The 19916-nt window shown below is 46.5% G+C and overlaps 1 protein-coding gene across 1 annotated transcript in view; it reads right to left on the bottom strand.

Moving 5' to 3' along the window:
• Window positions 1-6411: 6411 nt before the first annotated feature.
• LOC144772289 (uncharacterized) overlaps window positions 6412-19916 on the bottom strand; it is a 92510-nt gene continuing 79005 nt past the window's right edge. The window contains exons 3-4 of the mRNA XM_078656518.1: window positions 9621-12052; window positions 6412-9510 (exon numbers count right to left, since the gene is read on the bottom strand). Of these exons, the coding sequence (XP_078512644.1) occupies window positions 8957-9510; window positions 9621-10923 (1857 nt within the window). The 5' untranslated portion in view covers window positions 10924-12052 and the 3' untranslated portion in view covers window positions 6412-8956. The remainder of the gene's footprint in view (window positions 9511-9620; window positions 12053-19916) is intronic.

The following is a 19916-nucleotide window of genomic DNA, read 5'->3' as shown; positions in this document are numbered from 1 at the left end:
GTAGGTCTCAGGTAACCCCTGGGCAGGGTGCAGTGTAAGTAAAAGGCAAGACATATACAGAGGTGTGTGCTATGTCCTGACAGTGAAAAGCACCCCAGTTCGTTTTCAGTGGTGAAAGGCCATCCTGCCCACAGAACAGAATGGGGGAGGCTGGGTATTGTGTTTGGTAGCCTAGCTTCCCATAGGTTTACAATAGAGAGGTGAAGTTTAGTATGTATAAACTCACAGTGTCATAACACATCTTTCTATGAAAGTGGTTTTGTCACTGTGCGTTCAGAAACCACTCTTTTAGAAAGTGGCTGAGTTTTGTGCTTTAAGCATTTCTGTGTGTCTCTGCTGAATATGTGGATTGACTGTCTGGATCTGAGAGGCGAGAGGAGCTGGGGGAGGTTTTGACCCAGGGAGCGGTAGAGATGGCACCAGGCAGACCGGCATCTCGAGAGTAGGTGCTGGAGAAGCACCGGGAGGTGAAGAGGCCTGGGTTGCTGCTATGAAACAATTGACCCCTCTCCTGCTGAGTGATTAAGGATCCAGACGTACAGTATCAAAGGGAGAAAGGTGAAACTGGGTGGGAGATACCCAGAACTGATTTAGGCAGGGGTTAGGGACCTCTAAGCACATCGAACTTCAAAGACATTTAGGAGTATAACTATGAGAGCTGGGACCCCTGATCGTTGGGATAGAAATGGATTGAGACCGAAAAGGCTTAGACCCATTTTGCAGTCAAGAGGAACCTCTGCTAAGGAAGGAACAACTGAAGAGACTGCTGGGAAGGACCAACCCTTGCTACGTGATCTGGGGCTGGTTTGCAATTTGCTGTTTTAACGAAGGAAGAGGCAGTTGGGACTGTGCTGTGTGCGCTGGGTCCCCCTGCTTGAAGACGACTGTGCTTTGTCTTGCTACCCCAAGGTGAGCTGGCTCCCTGTTTGGAAACACACGAACATAAATGTTTCCGATGAAGTTTCAAGCGACGCGGTGGGCGCGTGTTGTGGCAGCTTAAAACCCTCGGAAGGGTTGCCATATGATCTTGGAAACACGGAAGAGGAGTGAGACTTGGACGCGCTGGATGCATGTTGTGGTGCACAGGAGGTGTTGGTAAAGAGCACTTGGTCAATGTGTGCATCGGAGGTGAAGCAAGTCTCGGACGCGCTGGGTGCATGTCCTGGTGCACAGGACGCGGTGGTGAAGAGCGCCTGGTCGGTAAGTGCATTGGAGGTGAAGTGAGACTCGGACTCGCAGGGCATGTGCCGTGGTGCACTGCAGGCGCTGGTGAAGATCGCCTGGTCAGCATGTGCATCTGAAGTGGAGAGAGTCTTGGATGCGCAGGGTGTTTGTCGGGGTGCACCTAAGGCAATGGTGAAGAGTGCCTGGTCATCAAATGCACCGGAGAAAAAGTGAGGCTCGGACCCTGAGTGTGTCGGGATGCAGCCAAAGGCGTTGGTGAAGAGCACCTGGATGTCGGGGCTCCAGGGTTGGAGTAAATCTCAGTGAAGCAGTGTGTGTGCTTTGGTGCATCCTGGGGCTGTGGAGGTGTCGGCTGATCATCGTGGTCACCGGAAGAAAGTGAGTCTCTGCAGCGCTGTGTGCGTGTCTTGGTGCCAAAGGAGACCGCAGAAAGGAGTGCATGGTGAACGTGCACTCGGAGTCGACGTGAAGTCCCATCAGCGTTGTGTGGGTAGCTTTGTGCCAGAGGAGACCCAAAGGGTGCTGTGGTGAACGTGCACCTGGAGTAATGTAATCTCAGAGGTGTGGGGTACATATGCCCTGTGGCCGTCTGAGACCTTCCTAACAGTGGGGTACATATGCCCTGTGGCCGTCTGAGACCTTCCTAACAGTCGCGGCCCGGACTGGCAGCCCCGGAGGAGCTGAGCTGCCAGGCCGAGCCACTGAGGCCCATTAGGAAAGTTCTACATGGAAGACCCAGTTCACTGACGGAGGAGAGGAGAGTGGGGTCGCGCCCCCAGGTAACGTGGATCACTACCTGGGCGAGGTACGGGCTCGGAGGGACACTCTCTCGGCCTCTGATTCTTGCTGGCGACGTGAGCCGTTGCTTCAGCTCAGATTGGGCCCGTACTGACCGAAGGAGTGGCAGTACTGGGGCCCGAGTGAGAAGCCGTACTTTCTGTCATCGTTGATACGTATGGGGGGCAACTGTTATCGAAGAGGCTGATTGGCGTAATACACATTGCCAATATTGCTGCTAACGAACTCCCAGACGGTCTTATGATGCCCGACATTATTTCTGCATAACGACGAACATGATTGTAGCACTACGCATTGCATTATGTTTCCATTGCCAAGTACAGGATTGTAGCAGCCCCCATTGCATTATTCCTTCATTGCAAAGTACGTGATTGGGGTGGGATGCATTGCCTTAGTCCTTCATTGCGCAGTACATGATTGTAGCATTACGCATTGCATTATTTGTTCTATTGCAAGGTACCAGGCTGTATCGTTAAGCATTGTATTATTTCTCCTTTGCTCAGCACAGGATTGTAGCGTTACGCAGAGCACTATTGTTTGTCCATTGCAAAGTGTGTGATTCTAGCATTACGCTCAGCATAGCGTTTGGAAAGCGGTGGTTGGGATTTGAACCTACCAGCCAGCCGGAATGAATATTACCCATTATTATATGTTGGCTTTTTTATCGTGTGGTCTGATCATATATCTTTTTATATAAAGTTTATACTCGTTTTTATCAAACTCGTGTGGAGTCCATTTGTGGTGTCACAAGTGCGATGCTGTGAGCGAAGTTGCACAGACTGTACACTCGTGCCTTGGAGATAGGTCCGGCTGCTCGTGCCAAGCAACTAGAGTGAGCAGGGCTATCTCAAACGATGTCCTTTCTTGTATTACCGTTGAGAGAGGATTCCCGGGTCTCGCATTTGGTGACAGTGGTGCAGGACGGGGACTCCAGCTTCCAACAACAGCTAACAAATGATTGCAGCTCAACATTACATCAAAACTATCCCATTGTCTCTGCCATATGTGATCATACACACAGCTGCAATCTTACATATTAGGACCTGGGGAAAGAGTGAAGTCAGTAAACAACAATTCTGGGTAGTTCTGGCACAGGAGATCCTTCCTACTTGGGCCATATGACGTGCAGTGTCCCTGCCACTATAGTTTAAGAAGCGCACAATAATGACACATGGAGGGGCGGGTGCTGCATAAGCGCTCGATGCGTATGTTCCACAATAAGACCTCTTAAAAAAAGGAGATTTGATTAATAATTCTGCAAGTATCATCTCCACGAAATTTTCAATTTTGCCCGTAGTCATGGTTTTAGGAATGCACAGTGCCAGTAGGTTGTTTCTTCATGTGCGGACATCCAAATCTTCGTTTTTTGTTTTGATTTCAGCCTGTTCTTTACTACGGTTGGTTTGTTGGATGTAATGTACCGCCACTTGGCCCTCCCAGTCAGTTATCCCTCATTCCACCATCTCAATTCTCTCTGCCTGTTTGGTGATTCTCTCCTTTAGTGGGTCTAAGTGCACAGTCAATGAGTCATTTTTTTCCATCTGTTATGGACAGGCCAGTTTTCAGGTCTAGTAGACGAGATTCGTTACCAGCTGTGTCCAGCTTGCCATCGAGGGCTGTAACCCCCACATCTGTGTTTTCCTGTTTCATCACACCCTTTTACTTGTAGGACAGTTTGGATTGCCAGTGACCCATGTTTATTCTCAGAGTATCCACTGGCTGCAGCGTAAGATCAGATGAAACTCTGCTATCCCCATCTTCGAGGGGTGTGGTAGACATTTTCGTGTGACTAGCAGGTTTGTGAGTGGAAGGGCTCCCAGGTCGTCAGATTCTGGTTGTACTGTTCAAGTAAGCTGGTGCCTATTCGTGATCATGGAGACCCACGCCACTATGATGGTGAATGTGTTAGTCTGTGTTAATATTCTTAGGCCCTGATTACGAGTGTAGGTGCTCTTTACCACACCTGATAAATAAAGATACTACAGGGTACGTCATCTATTGAGTGCAATAAATACACATATGAACAGTTTGTGGAGAATAACATGCAGCTTTTGGTGTTTAAAATACCAAAATCCACATAGTGTGGTAAATAACATGAATATTTCCAGTGTTAAATTTCAGAAGGTTTGACCTGCTGAAATTTAATGAAGCTTGAGGTATTCAACACATCTGATAATTATCGGATATGTTAAATAGCTTTCCACTCGTGATTACAACTAGTGCGTAATCAAGGCTTTATCAATGGGTTGGACTTAACCAACCCACCCATAACCAGGTTTTGAGTCTCCTAGTTGATATTGGCGCTTAACCCAACACCCAAGAGTGTGGAAACATCAAGTTCAGCAGTTCGATTTGGATTTCGTCTAGGCCCGATATAATCCCTGCAGCCCACAGCTGGTCCTTCTATTCGAGCCCCAGCGCCGTGGACACAGGCCCAACAATGCGCTATTACGCTGTCAGGTAAAGCAGGTAGATATACTCATTAGCACGTGCAGGGGGAGGACAGATGCAAATCTGCTGAGTTCACAATCTGCGGTACAAAAGGGGGTGGTGATGGACGGAGCATCTGAATCAATCAAACACTCACACCCAGTCAAAAGATCTGGGTTTAATCCATCACCGTTCTTTAGCCCACTCTGCCACCCCAGTTCAGACTGGCTATATGCAAATCAGTCTGGCCCTGTGCCTCATGGGAACAGTCCAGCCCGAACTGCCAAGCCATGTCTTCCCTAGACCGGAAACAAGCTTCCGAGGACCGGTTTTTGGCATTCCAGCCGTCTTCAGCCCGGCTTGCTTGAATCCAGTGGCAAAGTGAGCAAGGGACTCACGTCTGAGCATACCCTGCCACACTTATGGCGGCCAAAAGCGGTACAAAAGGGGGTGGTAATGGACGGAGCATCTGAATCAATCAAACACTCACACCCATTCAAAAGATCTGCGTTTAATCCATCACCGTTCTTTAGCCCACTCTGCCACCCCGGTTCAGACATGGCTATATGCAAATCAGTCTGACCCTGTGCCTCAATCTGGTTTTGTGATATGCAGCATGAATTGGGGTTCTCAATGGGCATGCAGGAATTGTTACACCACACCTTACTTAGACACAGTAGGCCCGAGTGATACTATAGTCCTCCCTCGTTTTCTTTTTATAGCTGTATTCTTGTGCGTTTTGCCTCCCATCATCAACTGGGCATATCAATGTAGGCCAAATGATGGTGGTGGGCCATGCCACTGCCCAGGAGGCCAGTGCAGTCCAACCATGAGCTCTTACAGTGCCAATTTGGCTATCACCAGCGCAGTTCTCTTCTGCCGGGCCACTCGATAACGGCACCTCCTCTACTGAAACCCACATGGAGGTGTATTGCTGCCGAATGGAGTTAGTGAAAGGTCCTCTTCACACCTTTAGACCTCACAGGTGGAATGAGCGACCGCAGCAGGACTGGCTACAAGCATCACATATTCTGCTCAGCTCCACGGTCACGCTAAGTACCCTCCCTTTCCTCACGCTATTTAGGTATGCCATTGTTTGGCATTTTCAGCGTATCAGCTGTAGGATCGCGGTGGATTTTGGACTCTGGCCTTAGAAGCTTAGTGCAGAGTGGGCAGCAGCTCCCTGCAACCTCCAATGCAACCCCTTGTGCTTTGGTTATGGCTAAATAGTTTTGCCAATAATTAATCCTCAAGAATACAGCATGACAAATCATACAATGCAAAGCTGCCGAGTGTAAATTGCTGCTTATGAACTTTGCTAATGGATGACTAACGGAAGATTTCCCACCTCGAATTTCACACCCCCTTCCAACATACACAAGTTACAGTCTGCGCATCCACATACATTCTGTTTTATTATTTACAAGACTAGGACTATTTAACGTTTAGCTTTAGTCAAAAGCCATAATTCAGTAAATAAAAATCCTCCTCACCATGAAATATTAGCCATATAACATAGCTTTATAGTCAAACAAATTGAATGAAACAAAAAGAAAGTATGTGTACATTATTTTGGGCCTTCCACAGAGCCACCTTCCAGAAAGAGTAAACTTCTCCATTGTGGCAGACAGTTAGCAAGATCTCCATACCGGACGATCATTTAGGGCCTACACATCAATATCAACTGAGAGTAGACTGTATCAAGTTAGCATGGAAGTTCATGGTGTGATTGATGCATGCGTCATATTTAGTTTAGGGTTTTTCAAAGAAAGGAGAATGCTTAGCAAGTGATATAATTTATCGACACCTTTCCGTAGCATGTTCTGCTTTTCTAAAAATAAGCTTCATGTGGGTATGCTACAGTCTAATCTTTTGAACCTGGGATGCACACACTGCTTCTCCTGATATTTATCAGAAATAGAAGAAATGCATGTATGTCCCGGAGACCATTCCTGTGCCCAAGTGTGCACTATAGAGCGAGTGCCATGAAAGTAAAAATTGCTGTTTAATAAGGGAGACATTTATTAAAATGTAATCATTTAAGCAATATTCCCAACAAAGCAGAATGACAATATGTATGCTAAAGTGTAATCTGTACACAAAGTAGAGAAACATGTTTGAAACTGGATTGTTATTTACAGATATGACAAGATTACCAACAGTAAGTGAAATCAAACATTTTAAAAAAGATAAAAAAATGCATTCTGAATTCTTTTTTTTCTATTAAATATAAATAGTAGGACACCATAAGGATGTCCAGATGAATCAATATCACATGGATGCTGCGTGAAAGGATTTAATTGAATATACATTAGTACATTGCAGGTATTGAAATCATGGTTCTTTTTCAATAGAAACTGACAGACCTCATTATCATGACTGTTAAAAGAAAATTCAAGACTTGAAAGGTTTCTGTAAAATGGTCTCATCTGACCACTCTACACGTCATACTGACTATAAAAAAAAGAAAACAATATACTTTTCCATTTACAAGCACGTACATTTGCCAGATCTGAGCAATGACATAAGATCATACTTTAATAGAGGAAAATCACATAGTGGTTCATCCAGTAATATGAATGGGGTTCTGGAGGCATTTCATGGGTCTCTATGAAACATGGATTTCATCAGCAACTGAATAGCCTCAAACCAGTCTGCAGCGCTTTACTATTGCGTTTTGTTGATTCAATATTCCAATGATAAAAATTCACCTTTATACAGACTTCACGTGCAGTTTTTAATAAGCAATTGCATTTGAAAAACAATAAAACTATTCAACCCAACTGCCATAAAATGATCATGTAATATAAATATAAAAGATATAATATAAAAAATATAAACTGAATAACATTTATGACATGACCCTACATTCCAATCTAAGGGATCTGCTCATATATACGAACCACATGGCCTTTGGCGTTGTTTTTTATAACATCATCAGTACCCCATGATGGAAATGTACATTGAAATATACCTGGACCTTAATGTTTACATAATTCATTAAGGCCTCCACCATCCCCATGTACATGAATAGAATAGAAAAATGTGCCCCATGGTCAACAAAATGTAAGGTTCCCAACATATCGAGTAATCAGATTAAAGAGCCATCTCTTCTTACAGCATGCACAAGGCAACTTTCACAGTGGGAGGGTAGTTTCAACATATTATTGTGTTTTTCCAAAGCTAGAAAGCACAATAATTGAATCTTACCTGACATTCGCAATGTCTAGACATGGTTTCTTCATAAACCTTGTAACTCTGCATGCTGAAAGGTGAAAGAAGCCCTTCCATGTTTACTGTAGCCAAAATTATTTTCTTGGATGTGTTGCTGAAACGACTTATAATTTCATAATAGCCTCCCTCTTGGGGAGAGGATGTGGCCTAACAGCTAGGGCAGTTGCCTCAAATCTGGGGAACTGGGGTTGAGTCTCAGCAACGACGCTCAACATCATGTGATTCTGGGCAAATCACTTAACCTCTTGCATGCCCATGACAAGCTCAGCTCGCCATGCAGCACGGTGGTGCTGTGCTGATGATGAGCTGAGCTCGTCATGACCGTTACGAAATGCCCACGTGCGGATAATTACCCTGCTTTGCTGGGCGTTCCATTGGAATGGGCGTGGTCATGACGAGTTCAGCTCGTCATCAGCACAGCGCCACTGTGCTGCATTACAAGCCGAGCTCGTCATGAGCACCGCGGCGATGCGCGTTGCCCCCCTCTCCCCGCGGGGGAATTAGCCCCGCGGCGAAGGAGTTAATCCCCTCGTGCCTAACAAAAATGAACGTGTCCTCATGTAACTCAACTGGTGCTCATGTAAAGCGCTCTGAAAACTTCAGGTCAAGTTCACGCTATATAAAACTCTGGGGGAAAAAAAACACATCGTATTTGATGCTTATGTATGAGTTTTCCTGTGTGTATATTTACCCAAGCACACATGGTTGCAAAAAAGCATGGAAGCCCTTTTCACATCCCTCCAGATGTTACTTCCTCTTTCTGTGTTCCCTAATTAGCCACTATTAATAATAAATCATAAAAGCCATTCCCTTATTTACATCTGCAGGAGGTGTCTTATGGTTTATAAACGACTGAAACAGCCTAGATATTTTATGTTGTTTCTCCTATGTGTGATTGCTGGTGGCATTTTAGGTATGTTAGGTGCAAAGCCCATTCCACCTTCACTGCATTTGTATGATTTGTCTTCTGTATGCCTTCACAGATGGATGGTTAGGACTGATTCTTGAGCAAATCTCTTTCCACATACACTGCATGTGTGTGTGTTTCTCAATTGTGTGTTAGCTGCTGACCCTTTAGTTGAATGGATTTACCAAACGTCTTTCAACATTCATTGCATTTGCATGTTTTTTATTCTGAATGCGATTGCAGAAGGATGGTTAGACCTGATGCTCTGAATAAAGTTTCCCCCCTGTGTGTTAGATGGTGGCTCTTTGGATGCGTGGATTTACTAAAGCTTTTTCCACATTCACTGCAAGTGTATGGTTTTTCTGCTACATGCATTGTAAGATGGATGCTTAGGATTGATGCTTAAGTGAAGACATTTCCACATTCATCCACGTGTATGGTTTTTCCTGTATGCATGCGCTGGTGGCTCTTTAAAGTTGATAAATGAGCAAAGATCATTCCACATTCACTGCATATGTATGGTTTTTCCCCTGTGTGTGTTCGCTGGTGGCTCTTTAGATGTGTAGAGCTACTAAAGCTCTTTCCACATTCACTGCATGTGTATGGCTTTTCTCCTGTATGCTTTCGCAAATGGGTCCTTAGGTGTCCAGCTTGAGTAAAGCTCTTTCCACATTCACTGCAAGTATATGGTTTTTCTCCTGTATGCCGTCGTAGATGGATGGTTAGGTCTCTTGCTTCAGAAAAGCTCTTTCCACATTCACTGCATGTGTATGGTTTTTCTCCTGTATGCCTTCGCAGATGGATGGTTAGTGCTGATGCGCCAATAAAGCCCTTTCCACATTCACTGCATGTGTATGCTTTTTCTCCTGTATGCCATTTCAGATGGGTTGCTAGGTGTGATGCTTGAGTAAAGCTCTTTCCACATTCATCGCATGTGTGTGGTTTTTCCCCCGTGTGTGTCAGATGGTGGATCTTTAGATACGTAGATGTACTAAAGCTCTTTCCACATTCACTGCAGGTGTTTTTTTTCCTCCTGTATGCATGCCCAGTGGTTTTTCTCCTGTATGCCTGCGCAGATGGATGGTTAGTGCTGATGCGCGAATAAAGCTCTTTCCACATTCACTGCACGTGTATGGTTTTTCTCCCATGTGTGTCAGATGGTGTCTCTTTAGAGTCGCAGATCTACTAAAGCTCTGTCCACAATTACTGCATGTGTATGGTTTTTCTCCTGTATGCCTGCGCAGATGGATGGTTAGTGCTGATGCGCGAATAAAGATCTTTCCACATTCACTGCACGTGTATGGTTTTTCCCCTGTGTGTGTCAGATGGTGTCTCTTTAGTTGTGTAGCTTCCCTAAAGCTCTTTCCACATTCACTACAAGTGTAAGGTGTTTCCCCTGTATGCACACGCTGGTGACTCTTTACAGTTGATAAACGAGTAAAGCTCTTTCCACATTCGCTGCAAGTGTAAGGTTTTTCCCCTGTATGTGTTAGTTGGTGGCTCTTTAGATGTGAGGATGTACTAAAGCTCTTTCCACATTCGCTGCAAGTGAATGGTTTTTCTCCTGTATGTGTTAGCTGGTGGCTCTTTAGATGTGAGGATGTACTAAAGCTCTTTCCACATTCTTGGCATGTGTATGGCTTTTCCCCTGTGTGTGTCAGATGGTGTATCTTTAGATATGTAGATCTACTAAAGCTCTTTCCACATTCTCCGCATGTGTATAGTTTTTCCCCCGCGTGTGTCAGATGGTGTCTCTTTAGTTGCTTTGCTTCCCTAAAGCTCTTTCCACATTCACTACAAGTGTAAGGTGTTTCCCCTGTATGCATACGCTGGTGACTCTTTACAGTTGATAAATGAGTAAAGCTCTTTCCACATTCGCTGCAAGTATAAGGTTTTTCTCCTATATGTGTTAGGTGGTGGCTCTTTAAATTTGCAGATGTACTAAAACTCTTTCCACATTCTTGGCATGTGTATGGCTTTTCTCCTGTATGCTGTCGCAGATGAATGGTTAGATCCAATGCTTTAGTAAAGCTCTTTTCACATTCACTGCATGTGTATGGTTTTACCCCTATTTGCTTTCCCTGATGGACGCTTAGTTTTAATAAATCAGTAAAGTGTTTGCTACATTCCCTGCAAGGATATGCTTTTTCCCCAGTGTGTGATTGCTGATGGATCTTTATTTTTCCTGAGAAAGTAAAGCTCTTTCCACATTCACCGCAGGTGTAAGGTTTTTCTGTGTGCATTTGTTGATGGATCTTTAGGTTTGCTGAGAGAGTAAAGCTCTTTCCATTTTCACTGCCTGTGTCTGTGTGTTCTACTGTACGTGTTTGATATTTGCCCCACAGAGCCGATGACTCATTAAAAGCCATTTCACATTCATTAAATCTAAATAAGCTTTCTGTTTGGCTGTTAGTAGTGGCAGCGTAGGGATTAGAAGTTATTAACACTCTTCTCACAAACACAGAACCTTTATGTTATTTCTTTTGTTTTTGTTTGTTAATGAACTCTTAGTTGTGATGGCTGAGGAACCCTAGTGCCACATTCAATATATCCTCAAGCGCTTTCCCCTGTGCATGGTTGGTGATGCTACTTCAGTAATGATGAGAAGCCCAAGCTTGTCTTACGTTGTGTGTCTGGTTTTTTCTTTGGGGTTTAGAGTCTAAGCGTTGGTTATATTTTGGCATAAATCATGTTAATGTGTTTGCTTACTGATCATTGCGGTTCCTGAATCACTAACTATATTGTAATCTTTACAGGTTTTTGCAGTAGACATGTTCTTGCAGGACTGATAACATATGTATGATATTTCTAACAGGAACTGTGTTTTCAACCTGCGTTAAGAACTTTCTAGAATGTGTGCAAAGAATTAACCTCACAGCTTATCGACATATACTCTGTTTCTTGGACATTATTTATGAAATACACACAAAGAACAAAACTCAATACCAAGTCGTTATGCTCTAGAATAATGTTCTGCATTGCAAGTAGCCAAACACTTCTTTCTTTTAACTTTCAGATGTCTGCTTCATGATTCACGTTTTGTATACCTATATTTTGTATACCTCTTTCTAGGGATTGTAAGGTCCAGCCAAAACAGCGTTTATGATGGACTAACACCATAGTATTGATATTGTCATATTAGAGAGGGGAGCACTTTTTATAACTACCTGATCCTTATCAAAGATAAAGGGAGGTATCTAGCATGTTTATATTTTGGATGTGTTCTGGCAGTGTAATTTTTGTGATTTTACTTTATTTGGATGTTTTGTGACCAGCAGTATAGATGCCCTCAGCCTCTTGAAGCCGCCGGATTGCACTTGATGTTCCTGCAGGATACGTCTGTTCATGTACGAGATTCTCTGTCTCCTACTGAGTTGTTCTATTTTGAATTACTGTTTGGCATCATTTCTGGCTCTTCTCGAGTATCAGATAGCTTTCCAGTATTGTCATGTTTTCTTTAATACTCTTCATCTTATTATAAGTTCAGGAATCTCCTCTCTGTGGATACAAAAATACCTGTGATGTCGTAAACTATAAGCAGCAAAGTGTCTGAAGAAATGTTTAAAAAAATAATCTAACACTTGAATACATTTTAGCCACCGGTAATTACTCTAGGTTGCAATGCAGTACATCTTTTTAGCTCACTGTGCCACTATCCACAATAATCATTCTTATGGAAATCGGCATTCATTGATCATGCTGCAAGAAAATAAGAACAGCCCAATTTGGGGAGAGGAGAGAGAGGTCAGAGAGGTCAACCTCGAAGCTGGGGAACCATGTTCGAGTCTCGGCAACAACGCTCAACATCCTGCGATTCTGGGCAAATCACTTAATCTCCCCGTGCCTAACAAAAATGAACACTTCCATCCGTAACGAAACTGGTGCTCATGTAAAGCGCTCAGATAACGGATATCTTCGGGTCTAGTTTGTGCTATATAACACTCTAAAAAACATTTTAAACAAATATGTACCAGAGTCCACATTCATTTGAATAGTAACATATGCAACACCACATAACGGTGTTCACCTCGCCCTTGGTCAGTGAGTTGTGGCTTAAGTCCTATGCCACATCATGACAATTAATTAATACATTTCACTTTATCATGTTCGTAGCTTAGGAAATAATAATGTTACAATGAAAATAAAAACACAACAGAATCATTTTCAGGACAAAAAACCAATCCTAGAGGGAAAATGAGAATTGGGTGGCATGTCAAAGTGTATGAGGTCTGTACGTTCACTGACAAAAAGAGCGGCCAAGCAATGTCTATATGATCCCAAAGCGCGATTAGAGGGGCTGCCACATTTCAGTGTATTACTGCTTCTTGCTGCATGCATAGAGATTGGTCATGTGTTCACTAATGGCGGGTTTATTAGGTTCAACACAAACAGTTTAGAGGGAGGGCAGTTCTTAGTGTTTGCAACCTTACCATAAGTAATTAAGTTCTTTTAAAACTGTCCACAATCTCAAACAAACTGCTGTCAACCATATGGGGTGCCATTAGATTTCGATGCTATACATATGATGCACAGATCAATCAGGACGCAACCAAATCTGCTAATCAGTTCCAAGTAAGATGTGTAAGACTAACTGAAGCTAACTTGAACAAGACTTATGCATGTTTTTTTTTCCAAGTTCCAAAAATGTTTATTACAAGTTAATAATCAAATTCAAATAAACTCTCAGCACCATGCTTAAAAGATACAGAGTGACAACAGGGATCCCCAGATGTCAAAAGAAATTAGGGTGACTTAGTATCAAACAGACAAGCGGTTTTGAGATGGATATACAGAACAATGCTCTGATGCTCAGAGAATAATCTATCGTTCTCTGATGCTCAGAGAATAATTTAAAGTTCTCTATCCTATAAATTAGTAATCTAAAATCCAGACTCCAGAGAATGGTTTGGGAAAAAAAATGGTTCTAGCAATAAAGGAAACTCCATAAAGCAAGTCAGGTCAGGACAAAAGAAATCAAAATAGCAAAGGGTTAACAACTCGGAAGCTCTGCCACGATTCTCTTATGGGTCAAGTGTAAGTGTTAGTCTGAGCCACACTCAAAACTTTATTCGTGAATGTATATTCATCACATATGCATACAGTGTTAGGCAACAAACATGCAATACATCACGCTTTTTAATTTACTCCCAGTCCGCAAATGGGGGGCAGAATCTCATTCCATAGGCCATTTCCATACCGATTTATGCACAATATCAGAGTCCTCCGTTATTATCAGGACATGTCCCCATACCCACCCTCACCCTCCCCAACTATCCCTCCCCCACCCATCCTACCCAGGTGTCTAAATTCTCCTAACTGTTCAGCCTTAGCTCCCCGGCGCTGACCACTCTCTGTCCGGAATATACAATAGAAGCTCTTCTAACCACCTCCGTCCCGCCTCAATGTCCAATATACACAGCAGTATTCCCCCCGGGGCGCAGCACGCTCAATTGTCCTGGGACAGTGGCTGATCCATACTGTCTAACTCTAGGAGCATGACCTCCCAATTCTGTGCCATGGGGGTTTTCCGCCTCCGGCCTTCCTCCTCCTTTCTAAGGGCAACACATTCTGCTCTGCCCCATCTCACCACGTCCAAATAATAATAAATAATAAAACATTTATTAAGCGCCTGGCTGCACAAAAAACTGTGTATCCCCGCGCTAACTGCAAGTGCAAACCAATCCAGAGGAGCATAATCCGAGACTCGGCATAGGGATTCCTATTTAGGGAATAGGTGAGTCCACCCGCCATGTCTCCACCCTGGGCGCTCTCGGGGACTTCCACTGCAGTGTAATCTTCCTGATCGCTAAGAGTAGGGCTAGATCCACAAATCGCAATTTGGGTTTTAACGGTTTGGGGCGAGGGCGGGCTCCCACTAAACAATATAGTGCACTCTCCTTCACCTGTATCTGAGATACCTCTCTCATTATCCGGCAGACCTCTCTCCAGTAGCCGCCCAGCTGTGGGCATGACCAAAGCATATGTAGGAGGCCCGCCCCATCCGCCATGCATCGCGGGCACTGATGAGGGGCGTCGGGAAACATCCTGTGGATCCTCTCCGGGGTGAGGTATGCCCTATGGAGTACCATTGCTTGGATGTATTTAAATTTCACATTTCGGGAAACTCTCTTTGGATGTTCCAGGGCCACCCACCAGGTTGCATCAGTGAAATCCTCCCCTGTGTCCCGTGACCAGGTCTCTCTTAGGGTGTCAAGGGGCAGTGCAGCATGAGTTCTAATCCCTGTGTACAGCCATCGTACCAAGTGGCCCCCGGCCCCAATGTAGTGCACCAGATGTACTAGTTCGTGTTCCTGTGGTTGGATGCGTTGCGGCGCCCAAGTTGTCCTCATAAAATGAGATACAGTAGCGTGTAATAAGTAGTGTCTGTTAAAAGATTTCTAAAGCGTTAAAATGTTAAATGTTAAAAGATTTCTAAAGCGCATGGCTGCCCGTAAGCGTCCCTGTTCGAAGGCCCAGTCGCCTGCACGAAAGTGCGATGGTCCAGCAGCAGGTTGTCTCCAAAGAAACTACCCACCCCCTCAATCCCGCATTCCGTCCAGTCCCTTAGAGCGTATTTGGTAAGCCTTTCCTGCGGTGTTGGGATACCTAGTAAGGGAATATTATCTGCGTATGGCTGTACCGCCAACGTATAAGCCAGCGCCTTCTTACAGCAAAGAAGGGCAGTACGGAGCAGAGGGTGGCATAATCTTGGTATTCTACTTTTGGGTAGCAGTAAGGTATGTAAGTCACCCCGGCCTAACCGGTCTGTTGTCCATCCAATCACATGGAGGTTTTTCCCAGCCAGCCAATAAGACAACCATTGGAGCTGACTTGCGTAAAAATATCCTTGGAAGTCGGGGGCGCCTAGTCCCCCCAGAGAGGTGCTAAGTTGTAATTTACGCAGACTGATCCGTCGTCTGCCCGACCCCTATATAAGGGTAATCAGCAAGGACTTAATGGTCGCAAAAATGCGGTGCGGGATACATATAGGCAGGTTCACGAAGCAGTACAGTAAGCGAGGTAGCATTACCATCTTTGCTATCGCATTACGGCCCATGACTGACAAGGGAAGTGAGGTCCAAAAGCCAATACTGCCACGGAGGGCGGCGATGGCCCTAGAAACATTGCCATCCAGCTGATCCTCCGTCTTTCTATATATGCGGATCCCCAGGTATTTAAAGCTGGATTGGGCCACTGGGATCATGTAAGTGCCAAACGGTAGAGAGGGCGGGTGGGGCACGCCTCGGAAAGAAAATCCCACAGACTTTTCCGGGTTTATGGCCAGTCCCGATACCATTTCAAACCGGCAGAAGGTGTCATATAGTAGCATATGGTCGGCCTCTACGCCTCGGAGATATAATAACATGTCATCCGCGTATATGGATAGAAGATGCGACGTCCCCGCCACTGGTATACCCAGCGCAGCCGCGTGTTTGCGAAGAGCAATGGCTAGCGGTTCAAGCGCTAACACAAACAGCATTGGGGACAGAGGGCATCCCTGTCTGGTGCCTCGGTGAACTGGGTATTCGGCCGACACATATCGCCCCGTTCTCGCCTGGGCCGTGGGATCAGTATACAACATCCTGATCCATCTGATTAGCGGGGCCGGGAAACCAAAGCGTCACAGGGCTTCAAACATAAAGGACCAAGAAAGTGAATCAAACGCTTGTTTGAGATCTAATGCAATACATCCCGCCTGTGCTAGCTCTGTCGGTGACGCTGTCATTACGGTGTGCAGGCGTCTCGTGTTGAGGGAGGTACTGCGCCCCGGGAGGAACCCACACTGGTCGCAGTGTATGAGCGCAGTCAGGTGGGGGTGGACACGCAGGGCAATAGCTTTGCTCAGGATTTTATATTCCGTGGCCAGCATGGAGAGGGGCCTATAATTCGCTAGCTCCAAAACGTCCCTACCCGGTTTAGGTATGGAGATCACTATGGCCTGCATGGATGTGTGTGGCAGATAGCCCTTTTCGAATGCTTCCTTGTAGATCTTTTCCAGGACCGGAACTAATGTGTCGGCATAAGTTGAACAGAACTCCACCGGGAGTCCATCCATGCCCGGTGTCTTGTTTCTGTTTAAGTGTTTAATCGCTGTGCGTATTTCGTGTTGGGTAATGGGTCCCTCAATCGACTTTTGCACCTCTGCTGTTAATTGGGGAAAGGGAAGATCCCGCATGAAGTCAGTTATTCGTGTAGGGTCTTCCGTCCCGGTTCTGTCATATAGGGCCTTTAGGTGGTCATGGAATGCCCGGTTGATATCAGATTGTGTACATACTAGGTCACCCGCCTGGTTACGGACCTGAGTAATGATCGGGGTGTCAGGCCGATCTCGCACCAATCGGGCTAGCAGCGCACCGGAGCGGTCCGCCTCTGTGTGTTGTCTCTGTAAGTAGGCTTTGTGGTCAAGGGTGCGCAGTGTTTCTAGCGTCTCTGCATGTAAGATATGTTGTTCCTGTAGAGCCTGTTTTTTCCCTGGATCCTCAACTGCCTCCCGTCCAAGCCCCGTTAATCGGTCCTCCACCTCGCATAACTTCCGGTGTATCTCATGCCTGGCGCCGACCAACTTCCCTATCGCCACCCCCCGTATCACCACTTTCATCGCATCCCAGACCATCAGATTGGAGGAAGCAGTACCCCAGTTAACCTCCCAGTAATGTTTCAGGGCCTCTGAAAGAGTTGCTCTGAACGGCCCGTCTTCTAAGTGCTGTGGGTTGAGTCGCCATGTAGGGACTGGGGTCGGGACTCTGCCCCAAAACATGGTGCATTTTAGGGGCCTATGGTCCGAGAAGGTCTTTGCCAAATATTCTGGGGCACTTATCAATGAAACCAGTGTGTGGGAGCACAGGAATCGGTCGATGCGTGTGTGTAGGTCGTGTACTGGGGAGTAGAAGGAATATTCTTTGTGCGTGGGGTGCACCACGCACCAAACATCACCCAGTCTCCAGCCCTCCAGCCATGCCTTGAAAATGTCAGTGAGCTTCGTAGCGCCAGCGGCCTGTAGGGGCAGGTGTGACCTATCCAAGGCCAGATCTAACACAGCGTTCCAATCCCCCCCCGAGTACCCAGGGTATGTCTGCCCATGAGGAGAGTGCCCTCCCGACCCTCTGCAGGAACGATTCCTGGTCGTAGTTCGGGGCGTATATGCTGCCCAGGACAATCAGTTTGCCATCTAGGCTACCTTTGACTAGAATGTACCTGCCCTGGTCATCCATCTTCCTTTCCACTTCAACAAACAGTGTCCCATGTCGCACCCAGATAGTGGCCCCCCTGGAAAATGCTGAGTATGACATGGAGTATATAGTCCCTCTCCACTTCTTCCTTAACTTCTGAGCTTCAGATACCGTGAGGTGTGTTTCCTGCAGGAAGGCAATGTGTGTCTGCTGCCTAAGGAGGTAGGAGTGAACCCTGTGTCTTTTCTGCACTGCCCCTAGCCCTAGCACATTCCAGGTGATGACTTTGTACACTTCAGACTGTTCAGCCATGGTCGGTAGGTGGCGGAACCATTTCCATCAGTGGTCGTGCTTTGAGAACACCGGGGAGCTGAAACCAGGAGAGTGCACCTTTAAATATGTCTAACATAACCAAAACTAAATTGGCGCAGCCATAGAACATAGCTGTGCCCAACATTAATAGTAGAAACATAGAAAACCAAATGTCTGTGCATTCACCATAGGGGGGGTGGTCTAGCACATATGCGTTCATTTTGTTACCAGTTCCAGTCCTCACGGGCTCAACAGTGGCCCGGCCGGGCACTTGATGCACAGAAGAAAAGTTCAGTGTAATATGCAAACAGTGTCTGTGGGGTTGTCAGTAAGCGTCCTCAAGCATTGCCCAGAGGTACCCGGTGCAATTTCAATTCTAGGGGCGTGATGTATGTTGGGGAAAGAGTCGTTGACACTCATCATGTATACATCCCACCTCCCCCATACATAGCTTTCCAAAAGGAGGCAGGCACCAGGGGCGCCAAGTACGGCAAAAAAGGATACCGTACAATGACATCAGCAGAGGTGTCGGCCCTGGATTTCACCCGACAGGTCAGCTGTCTATGAGGTCGTCCGCAGCTCTAGGTGTGATTGTAGGAAAAAGCAGCACACTGTTTTCCGAGTATGAGTGCCCCGTGTTATCGTCAGAGTCCGTGATTATTTTCGCCGAGTCCTCCCTGAAGGTGCCGGCAATCGAGAGAGCTGCCAGTTGGTCTTCCTTCTGATGGTCCCGCGACTGTCCGCGCCCAGCAGTCTCCTTTCCGGATTCAGAGGAGGAGCGGCGGCTACCCCCCGAGCCTCTCTCCGACGTCCTCACCTCCGCATCTTGGGACGCCTCTTGACTGCCATCCAAGCCCATCACCTCCAGCCATTCTTCAGCGTCAGCAGGGCTCTCGAAGAAGTGAGCTTTCTTCCCGTGGATAACTTTCAAGCGGGCGGGGAAGAGTAACGCATATTTCAGCTGCGCACCTCTCAGTTTCTTCTTCACCTCCATATAAGAGGCCCGCTGTTTTTGTACCATGTTCGTATAATCCGGGTAGAGCGACACCCTCTGGTTCTCAAAATGGATGGTGGATTTCTCATGAGCTTTCCTCAGGAGGACATCCCTGTCACGGTAATTAAGGATGCGGACAATGAGAGGGCGCGGAGGGCGCCCCGGCCGAGGCTCTCCCGTCGGGATCCTATGCACCCTTTCCACACAGAAGTATGGGGAGAGACCGTCCGTCGCAACATGTTCTCGGAACCACCGCTCCATGAACTCCTCAGCCCTCAGTTCCTCACATTTTTCTGGCAGGCCGATCACCCTTATATTATTTCTTCGATTGCGTCCTTCCGCGTCTTCGACCCTTTCCATCAGGGCAGCGACCTGGCCCTGTATGTCCCGGATAGACGTGCTATGGTCCGCCACAGTGGGCGCAAGGTCTGTGAGCGTTAGCCCGTGGTCAGCTTTTAGGAGAGATAAGTTAGTGGTGAGGGTCCCCAATTGTTGCTCCCGCGCGTGTCGTGAATTTCGGATTTCCTGGAGTATAAGGTCCAGCTTGTCCGGTTGTTGATTACTCGACGTCGTCTGATCAGCCAGTTCAGGCCCGCCGCCGCTCGCCCCAGCCCCCGTCTGCGGGCTGGGTCCTGTCTGCTCACCCAGACCCTCCACATTTCTCTGGCCCTTCCGGACCATGTTGTGCTTGACCTGGGGTACTCAGCCGCTGTGCAGGTATTCCGGCCGCACGGGCACCGCAGTTCAGACAGTAGGTCCCCGTCCCCACGGTACACCCGCTCCAGTGATCCTGTGCCGGGGGGCCTTGGTGGATAAAGAGCCAAGGGACAGGAGGTTCCGGCTCTGATCAGGGTCTCCTCTCAGGGGGTCCGAGCCCTCACCGGGG

Source organism: Lissotriton helveticus, chromosome 8, assembly GCF_964261635.1.
Source record: "Lissotriton helveticus chromosome 8, aLisHel1.1, whole genome shotgun sequence".
Taxonomy (NCBI): Eukaryota; Metazoa; Chordata; class Amphibia; order Caudata; family Salamandridae; genus Lissotriton; species Lissotriton helveticus.
The sequence above is the reverse complement of the archived record's forward strand: the minus strand, read 5'-3'. Positions and strand labels throughout refer to the sequence as shown.